Source organism: Dermacentor albipictus, chromosome 1 (assembly GCF_038994185.2).
Source record: "Dermacentor albipictus isolate Rhodes 1998 colony chromosome 1, USDA_Dalb.pri_finalv2, whole genome shotgun sequence".
Classification (NCBI taxonomy): domain Eukaryota; kingdom Metazoa; phylum Arthropoda; class Arachnida; order Ixodida; family Ixodidae; genus Dermacentor; species Dermacentor albipictus.
Window position 1 is genome coordinate 52,889,488 of NC_091821.1, and position 19,156 is coordinate 52,908,643.

The window sequence follows — 19,156 nt, forward strand, 5'->3', positions numbered from 1 at the left end:
GAAACCAAGGTGAACCTTCACTAATTCAGGAGCAGGTAGCTTCATGGTCAGGTGGCTTATAAAACAGTATAATGTGCAAAGAATTTTAGTCGAACAAGGGTGGCAACCATCATGCTCAGTGCCTCAGGGAAATGCATGCAGTAGTACGACAATACCTGTTTTGTGTTTTTTCTCATGCCACATCAACCTATTAATCGTGATTAAACCCTTGATAAAAAAAATTCACACGATTCGATTCCTACGCACTGTGGAAATCTATGTAAGCTAAGCTTTCTGTACTGTTTGCTTTGAATGACGGTAATTAGCGGTGATGTTGACGGCGAAAGTTTAATTTCTTCAACGTTTAGTCTAACCCGAGAATGGTGAGTTGATGTTAAATGTTACCTTGCATGCTTCACTGCTGTTTGTCTGCATAGTACACAGAACACACAGGGAGAGGTGCTTGCTTGAGGCGTTATTGTGCACCATATTTCATAACCTTCGATAGGGTTGAGCCTTACATGGCACATCGCATCGGGGCAGAAGCATTAAGCTTGAATTGGATCATGGAGCTGTACTTGCTAAAACTACAATCGGATAATGAGGCAGGCCGTAGTGGCGCACTCCGGATTAATTTTGGCACCGTGGTGTTCTTTAACGTGTCCCAAAATCAAATTACCCGTGCATTTTCTATTTCGGCACCGTCGAAATGCGGCTGCCACGGTCGGGATCAAATCCACGACCTCTAGCAATTCTATAGCCGCAAAGCTACCGCGGCGGGCACAGAAGAGTTGATTTGACAATCCACCGCTACCGTAGTGTCGCCTGGACCCTGCGGTGCGCTTTAATTAATGCGGCTTTGCTTCTGCACACCCTGCATAATTTGTTCGTTGATATATTTGCATGGTGTTTATTTTTCACAAATAGCAGGAATGTACCATACCATACCTTTAACTTAGGCTTATCCAGTTTCCCTGCAACCACTGTCATAGAATAGTAGGGTTTCCTTGCCTTCTCACGTCACCTCCCCCCCTCCCCCTTTTATGAGAACAGCCTCTTCTCCTCCCTCCTCTCTACAGTTCTATCTATGTCCCCTCTGGACTTGCACGTTAGTAGAGCGGAAAGCGCTGCAGTTTCTGCAATGCTTTTGAGGGTGGTCAGGGATAATTACAGCTGTCAAGAGGCTAATGTGGTGACACTGAGGGAGCTCCAGAGGGCATTGTGCACATTCGACGCGGCGTGGTCCAAACAAGTTTCTCGCCTCGCCGTTCCTCTCCGACTCGCTCCTGTCATGTATACACATGCTCTGAACCACCCCCCGACGCAGTGTACCAGACAGCAGCAGCCACAGCAGCAGCAGCAACAGTGGGAAAGTCGAAGGAAGAGGCAAAGAAAGCTTCCCTTTAAAATACTAGTTTGGTGAAATATAGTAAAATTATTTTATCATAATTCACAGACCTTTGAAGACTGTGCTCTGTAAAGGTACTGTGAAAAGGCACTCTGCTCTATATTCACATTAAGAGTGATCAGTGTCACAGAAAAATCGATATATTTTTGAAGTTTACTCACAAATTATTTGCGTTACAGGGGAAGAAATTTCGGCTGCTGTGATACAGTGCATCATTGAGTGGGTGGCACTGCTCTATGCAGGCCCGAATAATTGCGCAGGCCCAAAAAATTAGGCTCCGAAAAGTCAGTTGGCAACTATTTGTATTCCTTTGAAATCAGTTTTATCCTAAACTGAACAGAAATGAAAAGTGATATTGGTGTCAATATGAAAATCATAAACACGGTAAAAGAAATCTGGCATTTAACAATAAGATCATAAATGCTTGCAGGCATGCATAAAATTAAGAGCAATGTGCCATGGAAGCAAGGAAGTTGGGCAAGCACAATGAACCCGAGTGTGGGTCAGGGACCTAAGACAGCAATCATCATCAGCAGCAGCAGCCTGTTTTATGTCCACTGCAGGATGAAGGCTTCACCCTGGAATCTACAATTACCCCTGTCCTGCGCCAACCGATTTCAACTAGTGCCGTCAAATTTCCAAATTTCGTCGCAGCACCTAGTCTTCTGCCGTCCTCTACTGCGCTTCCCTTCTCTTGGTACCCATTCTGTCACCTTAATGGTCCAACGGCTATCTAATCTGTGCATTACATGACCTGCCCAGCACCATTTTTTTCTCTTAATGTCTATTAGAATATCGGCTATACCCATTTGCTCTCTGATCCAAACCGCTCTCTTTCTGTCTCTTAAAGTTATGCCTAGCATTCTTCGTTCTATTACTCTTTGCACGGTCCTTAACTTGTTCTCAAGATTCTTTGTCAGTCTCCAAGTCTCTGCCCCATATGTCAGCACTGGTAAAATGCACCGATTGTACCCCTTTCTTTTCAATGATAATGGTAAGTTTTCAGTCAGGAGCTGACAATGTCTGCTGTATGCGATCTAACTCGGACAGCAATACACATGTCTAAACAGTGCATCATGTCGACTAAATTTTTTCTCACCCATTGTTTACTATCATGCTGCTGTTAATGTCTGCCTTGGAGGCAAGGAAGTTGGGCAAGCACAGTGAACCCAAGTGCAGGTCAGGGACCTAAGACAGTACTTTACATGTCTAAACAGTGCCTCATGATGACTGCATTTTTTTTCTCACCCTTTGTTTATTTTCATGCTGCTATTATTGTCTGCCTCCAAACATGCACATCTACCTCAATTTCTCGCCTGCCCAAAGAAAGAGAAATGGAAGGATGGAAGTGTCAACCTACCTGGAGAAGTGTGCTGAGAGTGTAGATGCAGTTCTGATGAATGAGCTGCAGCCCTTTCAGCAAGTGCTGAGGACCGTACGCCCAACCAACCTGCACATACATTGCAGGTGTTGCAATCTCGCATCAACTCAAAGTATACACAAACTTATACACTGTTTCATACTTAGTAGGCAACTCTGTGCAAGCTGCGAAACTAAGTATAGTGCGATCATAGAAGTCGCACTCCACACATCTTGCAGTGTAGTTTTTGATCTGCAACGCTTTATACAAAATAACTACTTCATATATTGCAACTCGTGAATATAAGCTTACATCATATAATATATTTGTGCAGTTTTGTGCTTCAAGTTCACTGCATACTATGTTTTAGTCACAAGTGAAAGTGGTGTGTTGTGGGCCCTGGTCACAAAAACGTATAACTAAACTCAGTTGATGGTTAACAGGTTCATATCTGCAGCACTATCCACATAATAATTATGTCCCATTTTGTGACACTGAAGTAAGTCATAAATTGTTACATGGAAAAGGAGTGGCTCGCAGGACTATATGGGGAATGGGGCAAATATGAGGGAAATAGGAACATTACAAACGATGGATAATCTCCACCTAGCGTGTGAAGTCTCAAAGGAACAGCAGCATCATGCGGGCTCAACCGTATTTGTTGGGTATTGTCCAGTGTCACAAAACTGGCGGTATCCCTGAATTTTTTAGTACATGTACAAAAATGCGCCCTGATAGATTCTATTTGTTTTAGGTGGTTAATTTGTATATGTCGAACACAGCAGTATATGAACTAAAGTGCATGTCTCTTGTTCCAGTTCTATTTTATTTCCTTGGGTGCCATCTCACCCAAAGTGCAGCCAAAGTGTGAGCCTACGTGCTGGTTGTTCTTATTGTATGTTATTTTTCTTCTGTTCAATGTTACCCCTGAGACAGTGGTTGCGAGTGTCCCCATGTGCCCTGCTAAGTTGTTAAACCAGTCGGTACATGAAAGCTTAAAAAGCAGACTATTCAGTCTGCTTTGGGTGAAACGCTGCCAAGCACTCTCCGGAACCTCAGCTGTGTATACCAGATTCCCCCGATGAGACTGCGACCCCAGAAGCACCATAGTCTTCGAGGGTCACTCTTTATGCATCATTTTGAATGGAGTGTCTCTGCTCACCTGGTCACTGTACGCCTGTTTCTTTTTTAGCTCTCTTTTGCTAGCTGTAACCAGTAGCCCTATAAGTTCCCGCTTCTCAATCCTAATTGTCAAATTGTATGATGCATTAATTAGTGTAGCCTTTCTATGTTGTCTCAACTGTCATGTAACTATGTCTTATTGATTGTAGGAACTGCTTTTACTGACAGATAAACTTGCTCTCTTTCTGTTCAGGTGACTGTGACACATTCGCTGTGTTTGCTACCGGCTATGCTGCGTATCAAATGCGTACCCCCCCCCCCCCCCCCCGTCATTTCTCAGTGGCAACCCTGTGCCCACACTGAGCTTGTGACATCCATTGTTAAAAGGTACTAATGTGCAGCTTCAGGTACCTCTGCCTGATGTTTTTTGCAACAGGTTTTTTTGTAACAGGGACGCTCCCACAACATATGTTTATTCATCGTTTGAGTGTCTGTGTGGCCCGTCGAGCAGGTGACCGTCGTTATAGGGGCAGCATCATAGTTCAATGAGTCCTCAGCTTCATAAGCGTTCATGCTAGTGCTGTCCGATTCCTTGCTATTATAGTCCAAGGTGTTATGGTACGGGCTTTTTTGTAAAGGTGCCACTTGGCCAACACATCCTCTGCAAGAGCAAGCCAGTGTGTGTGTTATGGACTAGCTCTTGGCTGCTGTGTGGTAGGTTTGGCAGTGGCTGGTGGTCATTCGTACAAATTTGTGCTGCCAGAGCAAATGCCAGCTCCCCTTCTGTGTGGCCGCGCTGATGCGTTCAGCTTGGTCTGGGTCATGCGGTACAGGTAGGATATGGAGAGCCGAGACAGAGCAATTCATTGCATTGTTCTCAGCCGCATCCGTGCTATCGAAATTAATGGAAACAGGTTTTTTTAAATATAGGACTTAACCAATGCGATAATACTTTCTTTACTACTCGTTCTTTCAGCTCAGCAGACACTAGATGGTCAAATAGCCGTCACAGTCTTTTTGCTAATGATCAGTTGATTACCTTTTCATTACTGTTTTTTATGCCAATATTGCAATGGCAGTATTGGAGGAGGACGCCACAAGAGGCAATAGCAATTTACATATTAAAAACGTCATCCGTTGTTGAGATATTAGTTGATGAAAATTCACCTTTTGTTGCTCTGATACCGAAACTGGGTGCGACACAGTGTAGCACACAGCGCTCAACAACACAGCAGTGGAAGCACCGTACATGTTATTCTCGGTGCTCTCAAGACAAAGAGCAGCTCACTGCAATGACTTGCTGAGGCATCCAATCTGTCGTTGCACATTTGTACCACAAGTGTTGGTAGCTTGAAGAGACAGGATTTTCGCAAGATACGACAATAAGAGGTAAGGCACAGGTGGTAAAGCCATTGATGCAAAAAAAACAAACAAGGAAGTTTCACAGATCTTCAGGCACTCTTCATGCGTCCAATTTCAGTATCGGAGCGACAAAAGGCAAATTTTTTTCGAACGAATACCTCAACAACAGATGGCATTTGTAAGACAATGTTAACTGCTTTTCCCTCCTCTGGCGTCCTTCTCCAATACAGTAATACCTCGTTAACTCTAACTTGCATATCTCGAAAAATCGGCTCAGTCAAAATTTTCCGCGGCACCAAACCATTTCCTATACGTCCCATGTATTTGTTGCCCTTTATCTCGAAGTATTTTTGGGCCGAACTGCGGATATCTCAAAATTTTGACTGAGAGTGGAACGAAAATTCTGCCACCGGACCGTTTCACAAGATTCGCGTAATGCTGCCATCGATAGCGAGATGGCTAAGAACAACAGGAATGTTCTGTTCATTATGGACGATTGCCCAAACCACGGCAAAATAGACAACTTGGAGGCAATTTTTTGGAGGCCAAAAAATTTGTCTCAGGTTTTCTGAACAAATGAGTATTTTCAACAAATAACAAGATGGATATGTTATGAAAGGACACAGTGTGTGTGGACCAACCTTCCAACCAGTGATGCTGAAAGTCTTCCCAGCGCTACCAATGGTAATTGTCCTTTCCCACATCCCTGGAAGGGTGTCTGAAACAAAATAAGTAACCATATAGTAAATTTAAAATAAATGAAATAGGAACAGCATGCACCTTCCGTGGCAGCCCAGTGGCTATGGTGTTGCACTGCTGACCTCGAGGTCGCGGGTTCGACTGCGAACAGGGCTACCGCATTCCAATGAGGGCTGAATGCTCGTGTACCATGCATTAGGTATACTTTAACCTATTCAGCCCTGAATGTTTTCATTCAGGCAAAAATTTTTTTTTTTGCTTGACATATTTTGTGTGGAAATGCTTTCGGAAGCATGATACAAGAAGAAAAATTCGAATTTTACAATTTTTAGTAAATTTACAAATATGGTGTCAAATGACAACACCAGGGCTCAAAGGTTGTGAACGAACACGTAATGCATGCTTTAAAATACATACAACTTTCTTATATTTTAGTTGCAGGGGCTGAAGAAACATTTCATTTCCGTAAAATGTCATGTTGGCTGTTGTAATTTTCAAACAGAGAAACATAACTGTACCAAACAATAACAAGCTCATCACAGGCGTCGAGATCTCCTGTTCTCAGTCACAGTGCATGCCAAGTGCTTGATATTTGTAAGCCAAGATCCTCGAAGCAATCTTCAGCTGTTTTTTCATCTAGTGAATAAGGTTGTGCACACGAGTTCTTAGTCATCTTTGTTTTTATCGATGAATAATCTACCGTGTGTCCCAGCTAACATTAGCTAAGCTGCTCAATCAAAAAAAAAAAAACACTGTGCAAGATATTAATAAAATCTATGCAGGTATTAAAATTTTGTGCTGCACAATGTCTTTTTAATCTTTTTTTTTTTTTTTCGTTCAACAGCGTGGCTAACCTACGGCACCCTACATATGCTCCAAGACATCGTTTGGGGTTATATCACACCTTCAGCTAAATAACAGTCCCAAACAAGCAAATATGCCTAAAAAGAACAAAACTGTGCACTATGCTTATGGAAAACACTACGGGAAACATATGCAAAAAAAAAAATGAAGTGATTACTCCCAACCTCGATTTTAGAACCTGACGATGTCAAATTCATACATAGCAAGATGAACTATTATAATATGAGCCACGAAAGGCACGTTGCTTAGTTTTTTTTCTTGAGCTGTTGTTGAACATATTTTCATTTTCATTGTACAATAAAATTATCAAGCCACATGCCCAAGTTGTTTGGCACTGATGACATCCTAAAGTGTGTTAGTGTTAATACCAAGTTTTATTTCCTTGGTTCGATTTTTCGTCAGAACAATGCTTTTCTTTCCCCATTCAACCTAAACTTCTGGCAACTGCCTCAAGGCTATACTTTTTAAGATTTAGCCCTTGCTATTCACCTTCCTTCATAAATTGAAATTAAATTATAAGGTTTTATGTGCCAAAACCACGATCTTATTATGAGGCACGCCATAGTAAGGGACTCCGGCATAATTTGGACCCCCTGGGGTTCTTAACATGCACCTAAATTTAAATACATGAGTGTTTTTGCATTTCACCCAAATCTAAATGCAGCCGCCATGGCCAGGATTCGATCCCGTGACCTCGTGCTAAGCAGCCCAACACCTTAGCCACTAAGCAACCACAGCAGGTTTCGTTTCATAAACTGTGTGCGACATTTTCTGTAATATCTTCAATTGACACCACCAGGGCTGAAAGAGTTAAAGAACCCCAGGTGATCAAAATTAATCCAGAGCCCCTCACTACATTGCGCCTCATAATAGGATCATGGTTTTATGGGGTTACACACACAACTAAGCCTCCGTTTCAGTTTTCAGATACAATCACACAACTATTTCGCCATTTCGAATTGTAAATTTGTTAATTTTGCATTTTGGGCGCATTACTGAAACTTACGCAACCAGTGACGCATCCTACTACAATCATGAAACTTCACTGGGCAACGAAATGCACAGCTCGCCACTGTCAAAATGCACACAATACACGCACCGGCTATTCAAGTCTGTGACAGCCAATGGCAGCGCTTCCAGTGTTGGCATGGCAGCAGTAATAAATCGAGGTGCAAGTTTTTAAAATTTTCCTTCAGTTCTTTTGCGCTTATTTCTTCACGGCGAAATACTATCTGAAGCTCAGAGTGCTCGTCTTAACAATGGTTCCACAATGTTACAGCATATCTGGAGGGAACGTATGTGAATATCTTAGAAAATATTTACAGGGGTTTTGCAGCTCCTATGTTTCTTCACAAGAAAGGATCAAAGTACTGGTTAAATAAGTGTTAGGCAAGGAGGCACAACCTCTTCGTCATTAAGGAGTACTCACATGGAGGAGCCACGGATACGGAACGAGCAATACGTCACGAGCGGACACACTGCTTTGCACAGCTCCCCCCACTCACATGAACTGACATCCATCAATCCCCACACTATAATTGCAATGTTGGCAAAAAATTTTAGTGGCCTATACTCTTGGCAACAAGCATTAGCACGGGCACGGGTATGCTGTGGCGAGATGTATGCTGTGGTGAGATAAAAACAGAATAGCTTCATTGCTGAGCTTCGACATGTCAGCAGGTGTTGTACAATTGAAACCACTGCAACGCATACAAGACCACCAAACAGAGGCAACTTCAATGTTGCCGGTGAGCGCAGTGCCATAGGTTGTCAGATTAGTTAATCAGATCCCCATTACGTCCCCTAACAAGAGGGAATCTTTTGTACCAGCACAGTAAAATGTCCCCCATCCACCGGCGATGTATACATCAACCTCTTCACCCCTAAAAGGTGCGACATCGTCACGTGATGCACCCTCCCTGCTGTGAAGCGAGGGATTTATCTCACATGTGAATACTGTAAGGATTATAGTGCATGAAAAGGACAAGGACGAAAGGGAGACGTGACACACACAGGCGCTAACTTGCAACAATCTTTATTTCGTGCAAGGGACCCATACATATATACAACTTTTTTACGTACATCATACATGCGCTGTGTGCAAAAATTCCTTACACACCATTGCACAGGTACGATAACTCTTTGCGGGAAAGGGCAATCGATGGTTTTGACACACAGTTATTCCGAAGCCTATCAATAATTTCTGCTTCTACAATTTCGCGTGTTATCCTATCTCGGGCTCTACTCACAATGGAGCAGTCTCTGTATGCTGGAGCACACGTCGAGTGGTCACCGTCATCCACCCTGGCAACAGCGCACTTGCAATGCCTGCAGTGAGCGTCAAGGAACCCACCCTGCTTTTCTGCCACATTATACCGGTGTTCCTTTAAACGCTCAATGAGGCACCTTCCGCTTTGCCCCACGTTGTTCTACCCACACTTTAAAGGAAGGTTGTAAACAACTGCTTCCACACATTCAACATAAAGAAATTAGGTCAATGTGCGAATGGTAGGGTTGTGTTTTCAGTGTCTAGAAAATTGCAATGTCTGTGCAGACTAACCAGACCAGGCCTCTCTGACAAGCGCACATGCAAAAAGAAACACCAGGAACCGTTTGTTTGCCAGTGGCGAACTGTTTGCCAGGGTGGATGACGGTGACCACTCGACGTGTGCTCCAGCATACAGAGGCTGCTCCATTGTGAGTAGAGCCCGAGATAAGATAACTCGCGAAATTATAGAAGCAGAAATGATTGATAGGCTTGGGGATAACTGTGTGTCAAAACCATCGATTGCCCTTTCCCACAAAGAGTTATCGTACCTGCACAATGGTGTGTAAGGAATTTTTGCACACAGCACATGTATGATGTACGCGAAAAAGTTGTATATATGTTCACGATGTCTTACCAACAAGCCCAAATCACAGCTTTACAGCATGTGAATACCACTTTATTCACTGCACGTCTGCAAGAAGTAGTGAAGATGCTAAATTAAGAAGGATTAGGTGTAAGGATTGATTAGGAATGTATTTGCAATCTGCCATTTATCTATAAATTGTCCTTTAGTAAAACAGGAGATGACTTCTAACAAATAAGAAGTTGAACCAGCAAGTCTTTGAGTAAAGGCTCAAAGATTAACATGAAGAAAAGCTAAAGCAATATTCATTCACAAACTCGAGAAGCCAGTCACAAACCGCTGACCCACCGGTCAGTCCACCTGGTGCAGCAGTTGTAGGCCATACTATAATCGTGTCAGAAGCCAAACACTCAGTGGGATAATAGGAAAACCGAAGAGGGCTGCTCCACACTCTCAGAAAGTAAGATCCCTTATCAAAGAAGTGACACCGGAGAACCAAGTTTATCCCCTTAGGCAACAATTTGGATGGCCTGTCAATAAATGTCAAACTTAAACAACTTTATTCCAAGGTGCTTGACACTTCATTGCAGGAAACACAAAGTGGTAGCATGTTGCTTCACGCATTTTTGGGGGATTCATCATGATTAGAGAGTAATTAAATATGTATCGATGGATTGTAGAGTCAGGAATGTTGCAGTCTTGCATAAAAAGAATTCAATAACAGGCTTGAAGTACATGCACAATTATTGGCTGCCTGCATTACAAGAAAGGGAAAATTATTCTTTCAACATGCTGCTGGAACGTGACATCACATGACCCTTGAAACATTGTAGTACCTTCAGCAAAGTGATCATATGTAGCAAAACAAAGCACAATGAAGTAAAATGAACACACATTGACTATGCAGAGGGTTCAATTCACCTAAAGCTCAATGACCAGACAGGCCGCCACTGGAATCTGAACCTGGCAACGTTTAACGCTAGAACGCTATCTAGTGAGGTGAGTCTAGCAGTGCTATTGGAGGAATTAGAGGGCAGTAAATGGGATATAATAGGGCACAGTGAAGTTAGGAGGTCGAAAGAAACATATACAGTGCTGAAAAGTGGGCACGTCCTGTGCTACCGGGGCTTACCGGAGAGACGAGAACTACGAGTCGGATTCCTGATTAATAAGGATATAGATGGTAACATACAGGAATTCTATAGCATAAACGAGAGGGTGGCAGGTCTTGTTGTGAAACTTAATAAGAGGTACAAATTGAAGGTCGTACAGGTCTACGCTCCTACATCCAGTCATGATGACCAGGAAGTCGAAAGCTTCTATGAAGACGTGGAATCGGCGATGGGTAAAGTCAAAACAAAATACACTATACTGATAGGCGACTTCATGCCAGGGTAGGCAAGAAGCAGGCTGGAGACAAGTCAGTGGGGGAATATGGCACAGGCTCTAGGAATAGCAGGGGAGAGTTATTAGTAAAGTTTGCAGAACAGAATAATATATATATGGATAATGAATACCTTCTTCCGCAATCGGGATAGCCGACAGTGGACGTGGAGGAGCCCGAATGGCGAGACTAGAAAAAAATAGACTTTATACTCTGCACTAACCCTGGCATCATACAAGATGTGGACGTGCTCAGCAAGGTGCCCTGCAGTGACCATAGGATGGTAAGAACTTGAATTAGCCTAGACTTGAGGACGGAAAGGAAGAAACTGGTATATAAGAAGCCGGTGAATGAATTAGCGGTAAGAGGTAAGAGGGAAAATAGAGGAATTCCGGATCAAGCTACAGAACAAGTATTCGGCCTTAACTCAGGAAGAGGACCTTAGTGTTGAAGATATGAACGACAATCTTATGGGCATCATTAAGGAGTACGTGTGCAATAGAAGGCGGTGGTAACTCTGTTAGACAGGATGCCAGTAAGCTATCGCAGGAGACGAAAGATCTGATCAAGAAACACTAATGTATGAAAGCCTCTAACCCTACAGCTAGAATAGAACTGGCAGAACTTTCCATGTTAGTCAACAAGCATAAGACAGCTGACATAACGAAGTATAATATGGACAGAATTGAACATGCTCTAAGGAATGGAGGAAGCCTAAAAGCAGTGAAGAAGAAACTATGAATAGGCAAGAATCAGATGTATGCGTTAAGAGACAAAGCCGGCAATATCATTACTAATATGGATGAGATCGTTCAAGTGGCTGAGGAGTTCTATAGAGATTTATACAGTACCAGTGGTACCCACGACGATAATGGAAGAGAGAATAGTCTAGCGGAATTTGAAATCCCACATGTAACGCCTGAAGAAGTAAAGAAAGCCTTGGGAGCTATGTAAAGGGGGAAGGCAGCTGGGGAGGATCAGGTAACAACAGATTTGTTGAAGGATGGTGGGCAGATTGTTCTAGAAAAACTGGCCACCTTGTATACGCAATGCCTCATGACTTCGAGCGTATCGGAATCTTGGAAGAACGCTAACATAATCCTAATTCATAAGAAAGGGGATGCCAAAGACTTTAAAAAATATAGACCGATCAGCTTACTGTCCGTTGCCTACAAAGTATTTACTATGGTAATTGCAAATAGAATCAGGAACACCTTAGACTTCCGTCAACCAAAGGACCAGGCAGAATTCGGTAAAGGCTACTCAACTATAGACCATATTCACACTATCAATCAGGTGATAGAGAAATGTGCAGAATATAACCAACCCTTATATATAGCTTTCATTGATTACGAAAAAGCGTTTGATTCAGTCGAAACCTCAGGAGTCGTGGACGCATTACGGAATCGGGGTGTAGACGAGCCCCATGTAAAAATACTGAAAGATATCTATAGCGGCTCCACAGCCACCGTAGTCCTCCATAAAGAAAGCAACAAAATCCCAATAGAGAAATGCACCAGGCAGGGAGATACGATCTCTCCAATGCTATTCACAGCGTGTTTACAGCAGGTATTCAGAGACCTGGATTGGGAAGAATTGGGGATAAGAGTTAATGGAGAATACCTCAGTAACTTGCGATTCGCTGATGACATTGCCTTGCTTAGTAACTCAGGGGACCAACTCCAATGCATGCTCACTGACCTGGAGAGGCAAAGCAGAAGAATGGGTCTAAAAGTAATCTACAGAAAACTAAAGTAATGTTTAACAGTCTCGGAAGAGAACAGCAGTTTACGATAGCTAGCAAGGCCCTGGAAGTAGTAAGGGAATACATCTACTTAGGACAGGTAGTAGCTGCGGATCCGAATCATGAGAATGAAATAATCAGAAGAATAAGAATGGGCTGGGGTGCGTTTGGCAGGCATTATCAGATCATGAACAGCAGGTTGCCATTATCCCTCAAGAAAAAAGTGTGTAACAGCTGTGTCTTATCAGTACTCAGGTACGGGGCAGAAACCTGGAGGCTTGCGAAAGGGGTTCTACTTAAATTGAGGACGATGCAACGAGCTATGGAAAGAAGAATGATAGGTGTAACACTAAGGGATAAGAAAAGAGCAGATTGGGTGAGGGAACAAATGCGGGTTAATGACATCTTAGTTGAAATCAAGAAAAAGAAATTGGCATGGGCAGGACATGTAATGAGGAGGGAAGATAAACGATTGTCATTAAGCATTATGGACTTGATTCCAAGGGAAGGGAAGCGTAGCAGGGGGCGGCAGAAAGTTAGGTGGGCAGATGAGATTAAGAAGTTTGCAGGGACAGCATGGCCACAATTAGTACATGACTGGGGTAGTTGGAAAAGTATGGGAGAGGTCTTTGCCCTGCAGTGGGCATAACCAGGCTGAAGATGATGACGAAAGCTCAATGTCTGTCACTCTTCCTTTGCCACCAATGAACAAAACTGGTAAAAACAAGTCACGTCCGCAAATGTGGAAACTGTGCCTAATGGGGTTATCCCGTCAAATACGGAGAAGCATAGCGTGAAAGGGAGAAAGAATGGCTAATGTGAAAGCACGCACCTAGCTTTCGGCAACACAGTCATGGTGTGGCTTCCCACGACTGGACCAGGCTGACAAATGCACATGTCAGCAGTTTGTTATAAGATGTGATCACTACTAATCTCAGTGAAATAACATCAAGGCCAGCCTCAAGCCTGAAGCCAAGGTGCACTTTGTGCTTATTTTGAATTGGTTGCATTAAAAAACAATATAATTAATAATTTATGTTGTGCTCAAGGAATTGAACACTTATAGTGTGATTACAGTGTCATCAGCTACCTTATAAAGCAAACAATGCAAGACAACTTTTCCGTGAGAACAGCTCAAATTTTTCGAAGCAGCCTCACGATACTAAGGATGACACAGGTGTCATTCACTTTAAACCACACATACTGCTAACATAAGATAATGTTTTCAAATTATGCCCAGTAACAATGAAGTTGGTTATGTGATATGAATAGTTCTAACACACTGCGAGGCTGTATGTTAAATGACAGACAAAATACAGTTAAACCTTGATATAACGAATTCAGTAAAATTGGAAACGTGCTTCGATATATAAAAATATTGTATCAAAATTCAACCTTTTATGCAAGTAAGAACAGTCGCCGATCAACTTTTCTCACATGCTAGCAGATGCAAAATTTTCTTAATCATGGGGGATATAGAAAAAAGAAAATTTGAATGAGAAATTTTTTTTAAATTTGATAGTTGACAACGAAAGATAGTTTCATGCCATGTCAATGATATCTTCCCATCAGCAGCACAATTTAAGCAAATAATAATAATATTTGGGGTTTTACGTGCCAAAACCACTTTCTGATTATGAGGCACGCCGTAGTGGAGGACTCCGGAAATTTTGACCACCTGGGGTTCTTTAACGTGCACCTAAATCTAAGCACACGGGTGTTTTCGCATTTCGCCCCCATCGAAATGCGGCCGCCGAGGCCGGGATTCGATCCCGCGACCTCGTGCTCAGCAGCCCAACACCATAGCCACTGAGCAACCACGGCGGGTAATTTAAGCAAAGCCAGCCACACTTTCGCATCCATTCTGCTCCACAACTGATAGTGTGGCCCACAGAGGGACAACACTATTATGAAAAGCGCCCGCAGTGAGGAGTGAATGCTTCGTCTGCCTCTCGTTTCATTTCTCAAAAACTTGAGATTAAGCAACCTCCAGTACTAAATGAGCGCAAAGACAGTGCACATGGTGCCAAGCCATCTCGGAACAGCCACTCTTTGCACACGCAGCAGATTACCTCTGAAAGAAGGGGCACAGGCTGTATATTCGCTCAGCCATGCGTCACCACGGCCACACTAGAGGAGGAGACACGCACCACCCTATCCTTCCCCCTCATAAGCGCTTGATTGTAACACTGCAGGTAAGCTCCCCTCCCTACCTTTCCCCTTGCTTGCACGGGAAGACAACACTCCTTAAGCCACCATCCTCCTTGGCTCACCCTCACACACTGTCACTTGCACCCAAACCTTACAGTGCGCAGGGCACGATAATCTCACTGCACTTGAACTTTACATGGAATGAAACGATGCTCCGCTTTGGCAGTCACTCTTATCGCGTGGCACGCTATGTAAACACATTTCATTATTTTGAGGTTCCAAATACATGGTGTTCTATGGACAGATTAGGAAAAGTTAAATACTTTGTTATATAAAGAATTTTGTAATACTGGGGCACTATAACATAAAGCTATTCGAAACTTTTCTATTACAATTCTGCAATCAGCCCTCTGCGATTAGTCAAAAACTTTTTTTGGACCACCCCCATTTCGCCTCTACGTCCCGTGTCGTCACGAAAACCGCGGTAACTCCCCATCTGATATGACGTGCACACATTGATTATGCATGACTGGGCCGAACAAAAGAAAAATAGCTATTTCTCATTCGACGACTTTTGGCCATTAGCCCTCGGCTATCGGTAAAAAGTTTTCATGCTGCAGCCACTTCACCTGCCTGTCACGCGACGTCGCAAAACCGCGAAAACTCTCCATGTCAAAGTGATGTGTACGCGTTAAGATGCATTAATATGCTGAACAAAACAGATTTTTTTTCTGAATAGCGGCAGGCTGCCCCGTTCCGAAAGGAAAAAAAGATGGCTGCCGCGGATTGCTCAGGCACTGGCTACTCGTACCTGCCCGAGAGCATGGGTTTATTTGTGTATAATAAAACTTTTTGCGTGGTCATGTAAAGTTTTCAAGCACTTTCGGCACGTGTATGACCTCGTTCTGCCAACTCTTCCTTGCTGAGGATCCATTTTAGTGACATTCTTAAGCTTCTGTTGCATGCCGCCACAATTTTTAACCAGCCACCGCAAGCTAAGTAAGCAAAAGTGGACAAATCGCAAATGCCGGCACCACCCTCTTCATCCAGTTATCTATTTTCAATGCGCTGGCTCGGCCCCATTGAAACCCTGTCCACTTTGGCATGCTCCTGGCCTCCTGGCAACCAATCACAAAGGAAAAACCGCTACCGCTCAATGTAGGCAATGTTATTTGTTTTGAGAGCAATGAAATGTGACCTCCTATAAACTAAGAGAATGTTTGATTGGACTGTTGAGGCACCGCTGCGGGTCACCACCTGATGCTTGCGTTGGCAGTTACGCAAATTTGATGTCAGGAGATTGGAATAAAAACATATTGGAATAGTCTTGCGTTATAGGGGCCCTGAAGTTCATGATATATTGAGGTTTAACTGCGTGCATTTGCCCCTTCAAAACCACACTAAGGCTAAGAGAAATGGTGCACTATACGGGTGCTCCAGCTTACAGTTGCCTGCCGATTTTTTTCATATTTGATTTATCAAACCAGCTTGATTATTTGGACTTCCCTGCACCTACTTCACTGCCAACTGCTTAACAGAATCAATGTATATAATGGCAACCGATGCCTCACACCCCACACCAAGTCACTCAATTTTTAGGACAGATCTGTGAGTGCACTGTCACAAACATGGCAGCCACAAGCAAAGTTGCTGCCATTAAAGCATTAAAAATTTCATTTTTGAAGTGTTTGCTCAGCTTTCCGAGTGCCGAATAGCTGTTGCAAAGAAAGTCTCATCAACACAGCATCAAACTGCAACTCTGGTCGTTCACATGCAACAAAGCAGCACTGGTTAGGCCTAGCCAGCAGGAGTAGTGGGTGGCAAGCCGTCACAGGCACTTCGCCCTTGACATGTTCATACTACAGGTATGTTCGATTCGCCTGCACCACCTAAACTAGTTCACAAAGTGCTGCACCCTGCTATTTACTTCAGCAGTACAACAATGGTGCCCGCTGAAACACACCGTTCATTTCAAAAGGTGCAAGGCTGGTTCCCGATTTTGCTGCGCATACTCCACAGTCGGTGCAGACTTGGTGCAGGTGTACAGGTGCGAAGAAGCAGCGGAGCACACAACGCAGGACATTGGTGCAAGCGCTGTTAAAGCCCTGCTTCCACATGTCTGATGTGTATACACAAGTGTGGTATGTATTTATGCCCTAGAAGCTGAACATGCCTGCAGTTCAGGACCTCTCAAACTAACACACTCCATGCACATTAGTCGTACATACCATGACACCTGCACCACATCTGCATCTTGGCATTTGTTTTGAGTGTGACGCTGTGCCTGCACTGCTGAAATCGAGCTGCAAAATTTCTGAACGCTTCATGAAACACCGTGAACTGGTTTACAGTGGTGCAGGCGAATCGACCAGACTTTACATCAGAGATCAGGAGTGAGGTCGTGTGCACAGGCTGGAAGAGTTTGGGTCTGCAGGCGATAAGTCGGCAACTACCACAAATGCCTACCAAGTTTTTAATTGAATTCTGGAGTTTTACGTGTCAAAACCACGACATAATTATGAGGCACACCATAGCGGGAGACTCGTGATCAATTTTGACTACCTGGGGTTCTTTAACGTGCACCTATTGCATGGTACACGGGCATTATTGCATTTTTCCCTCTTTTATATGTGGTGCGGCAGCATGGATTTGATCCCGTGCACTCTCCCCACGCTTAGCAGCGCAACACTAAAGTCACAATGCCACCACAGCAGGTCCTACCAAGTTTGTGGGTGTGCATACTGGAAAGTACAATAAGCTTGTGTGAGGGCACAAAGCCAATAAAGCTCCAGACTGACTTTGTGCAGCACAGCCCAAAAACTGACATCGTTGTGGAGGCAGCATCACGTGTGCAGCACCTGCACATCATGTAACGAGTGACAAATATCGGGCTGTGCAATAGAACACAAAACATACCTGCAGCCTTGAAATTTCATGAAATTTCAAGTAGATAATATTTTAATGAAATGCAAGAGTGACAAAAAGTCTGTAAATGGATTTTCCACACCCCTGGATTCTAAAAAAGAACAAAATCATGTTTACTGCCAAAATTGGCTTTTTTTTTTCTGACTGCACCCCCCCCCCCCCCCGTCGCTTTTAAAACATCAGTTGGAGACTAGTCTAGGCCACCAAAGGTACTCTGACGCACACGAATATTCTTATAATTGTTTTTACATTTCACTCCAATCATAATGGGGCTGCTGCAGCCAGCAGTTGCAATTCATGACCTTGTGGCGATTTGCAGCAGAATGCTATAGCCACTGAGCCAATGCAGCTCATAAAAAATATTTAATAAAAAAGATATACAGATGAACGTACTTACTCATTCTGATATGCTTGGCACCCTCATAAATTATCCATTCATAAACCTCATCCATAACACAGATCACATTGTGCTTCTTGCAAAGCTCTGCAATCATTTCCAGTTCCTCCCGGGAGAAAACCTGCCCAATAAATATTGCCAGATTTAAGTGTCTGCTATGATACAACGACTAGACAAAAAAAAATAATAGGCCTTTCATCCAATGTAAGGAGGCGTATAAAATGATACGCTTGATGCCATGTTCCCCGACTAAATGCCTAGGACTAGAACAGTGGTGGTACAGCCCAATGTGCTAGCAACACCCAATTCTGATTTGTGATAAAGCATAAAGCAAAAGAAAGCTATACAATAAAGATTTACGAGCACCCAGCATCAGTGAAGACAGCAAAACACCATGATCTCAGTATTCTCTTACAATAATCTCGGAACACAAAAATACAGCAGGTAACATGACACAATTTCCAGTTTCGTTACTACTTAAGAACTCAACTTGTCTCAAAAAACTTAGGTAAGTCCTAATTTCCATCTTCACACAGAAAGATGCTCCCAGCCAATCCCATGCATCATCACAGTTACACTCTCCCTTCTTCCATACCAGCCCAAGACAAACATATACTCTGTTTCAGTAGTTCCTTGCAGCAGAGCCAAGGCTGTGTGACCTGCGAGTGCAGATTCTTGCACAGCAAGATGTAGTGCCATAGTTTCAAAGCCGCTGAATGACTAAACAGCTATGACAAATGGTCTTCTTGGCAGGTGTTTACTTGGGAGCTTCTCTGCAGGTTGCAGCTGCGGCTTATTGCTTGATTTTGCTTCATTTTTCTAATAAATATTTATTGAGGCTCTATGATCACGAAAATAGAGTTTGCCATTTGTTCGAATGAAAATGTTTAAAGAACAAAAAAATTAATG

The 19,156-nt window shown here is 43.3% G+C and overlaps 1 protein-coding gene across 2 annotated transcripts in view; it reads right to left on the reverse strand.

Moving 5' to 3' along the window:
• The window catches only part of Kyat (Kynurenine aminotransferase), a 107,453-nt gene that overhangs the window by 31,781 nt on the left and 56,516 nt on the right, over nt 1-19,156 (reverse strand). For both annotated transcript variants that reach the window (XM_065428570.1, XM_065428571.2), the window contains 3 exons: nt 18,248-18,368; nt 5,873-5,949; nt 2,748-2,837 (listed from right to left, as the gene is read on the reverse strand). In XM_065428570.1, the coding sequence (XP_065284642.1) occupies nt 2,748-2,837; nt 5,873-5,949; nt 18,248-18,368 (288 nt within the window). The remainder of the gene's footprint in view (nt 1-2,747; nt 2,838-5,872; nt 5,950-18,247; nt 18,369-19,156) is intronic.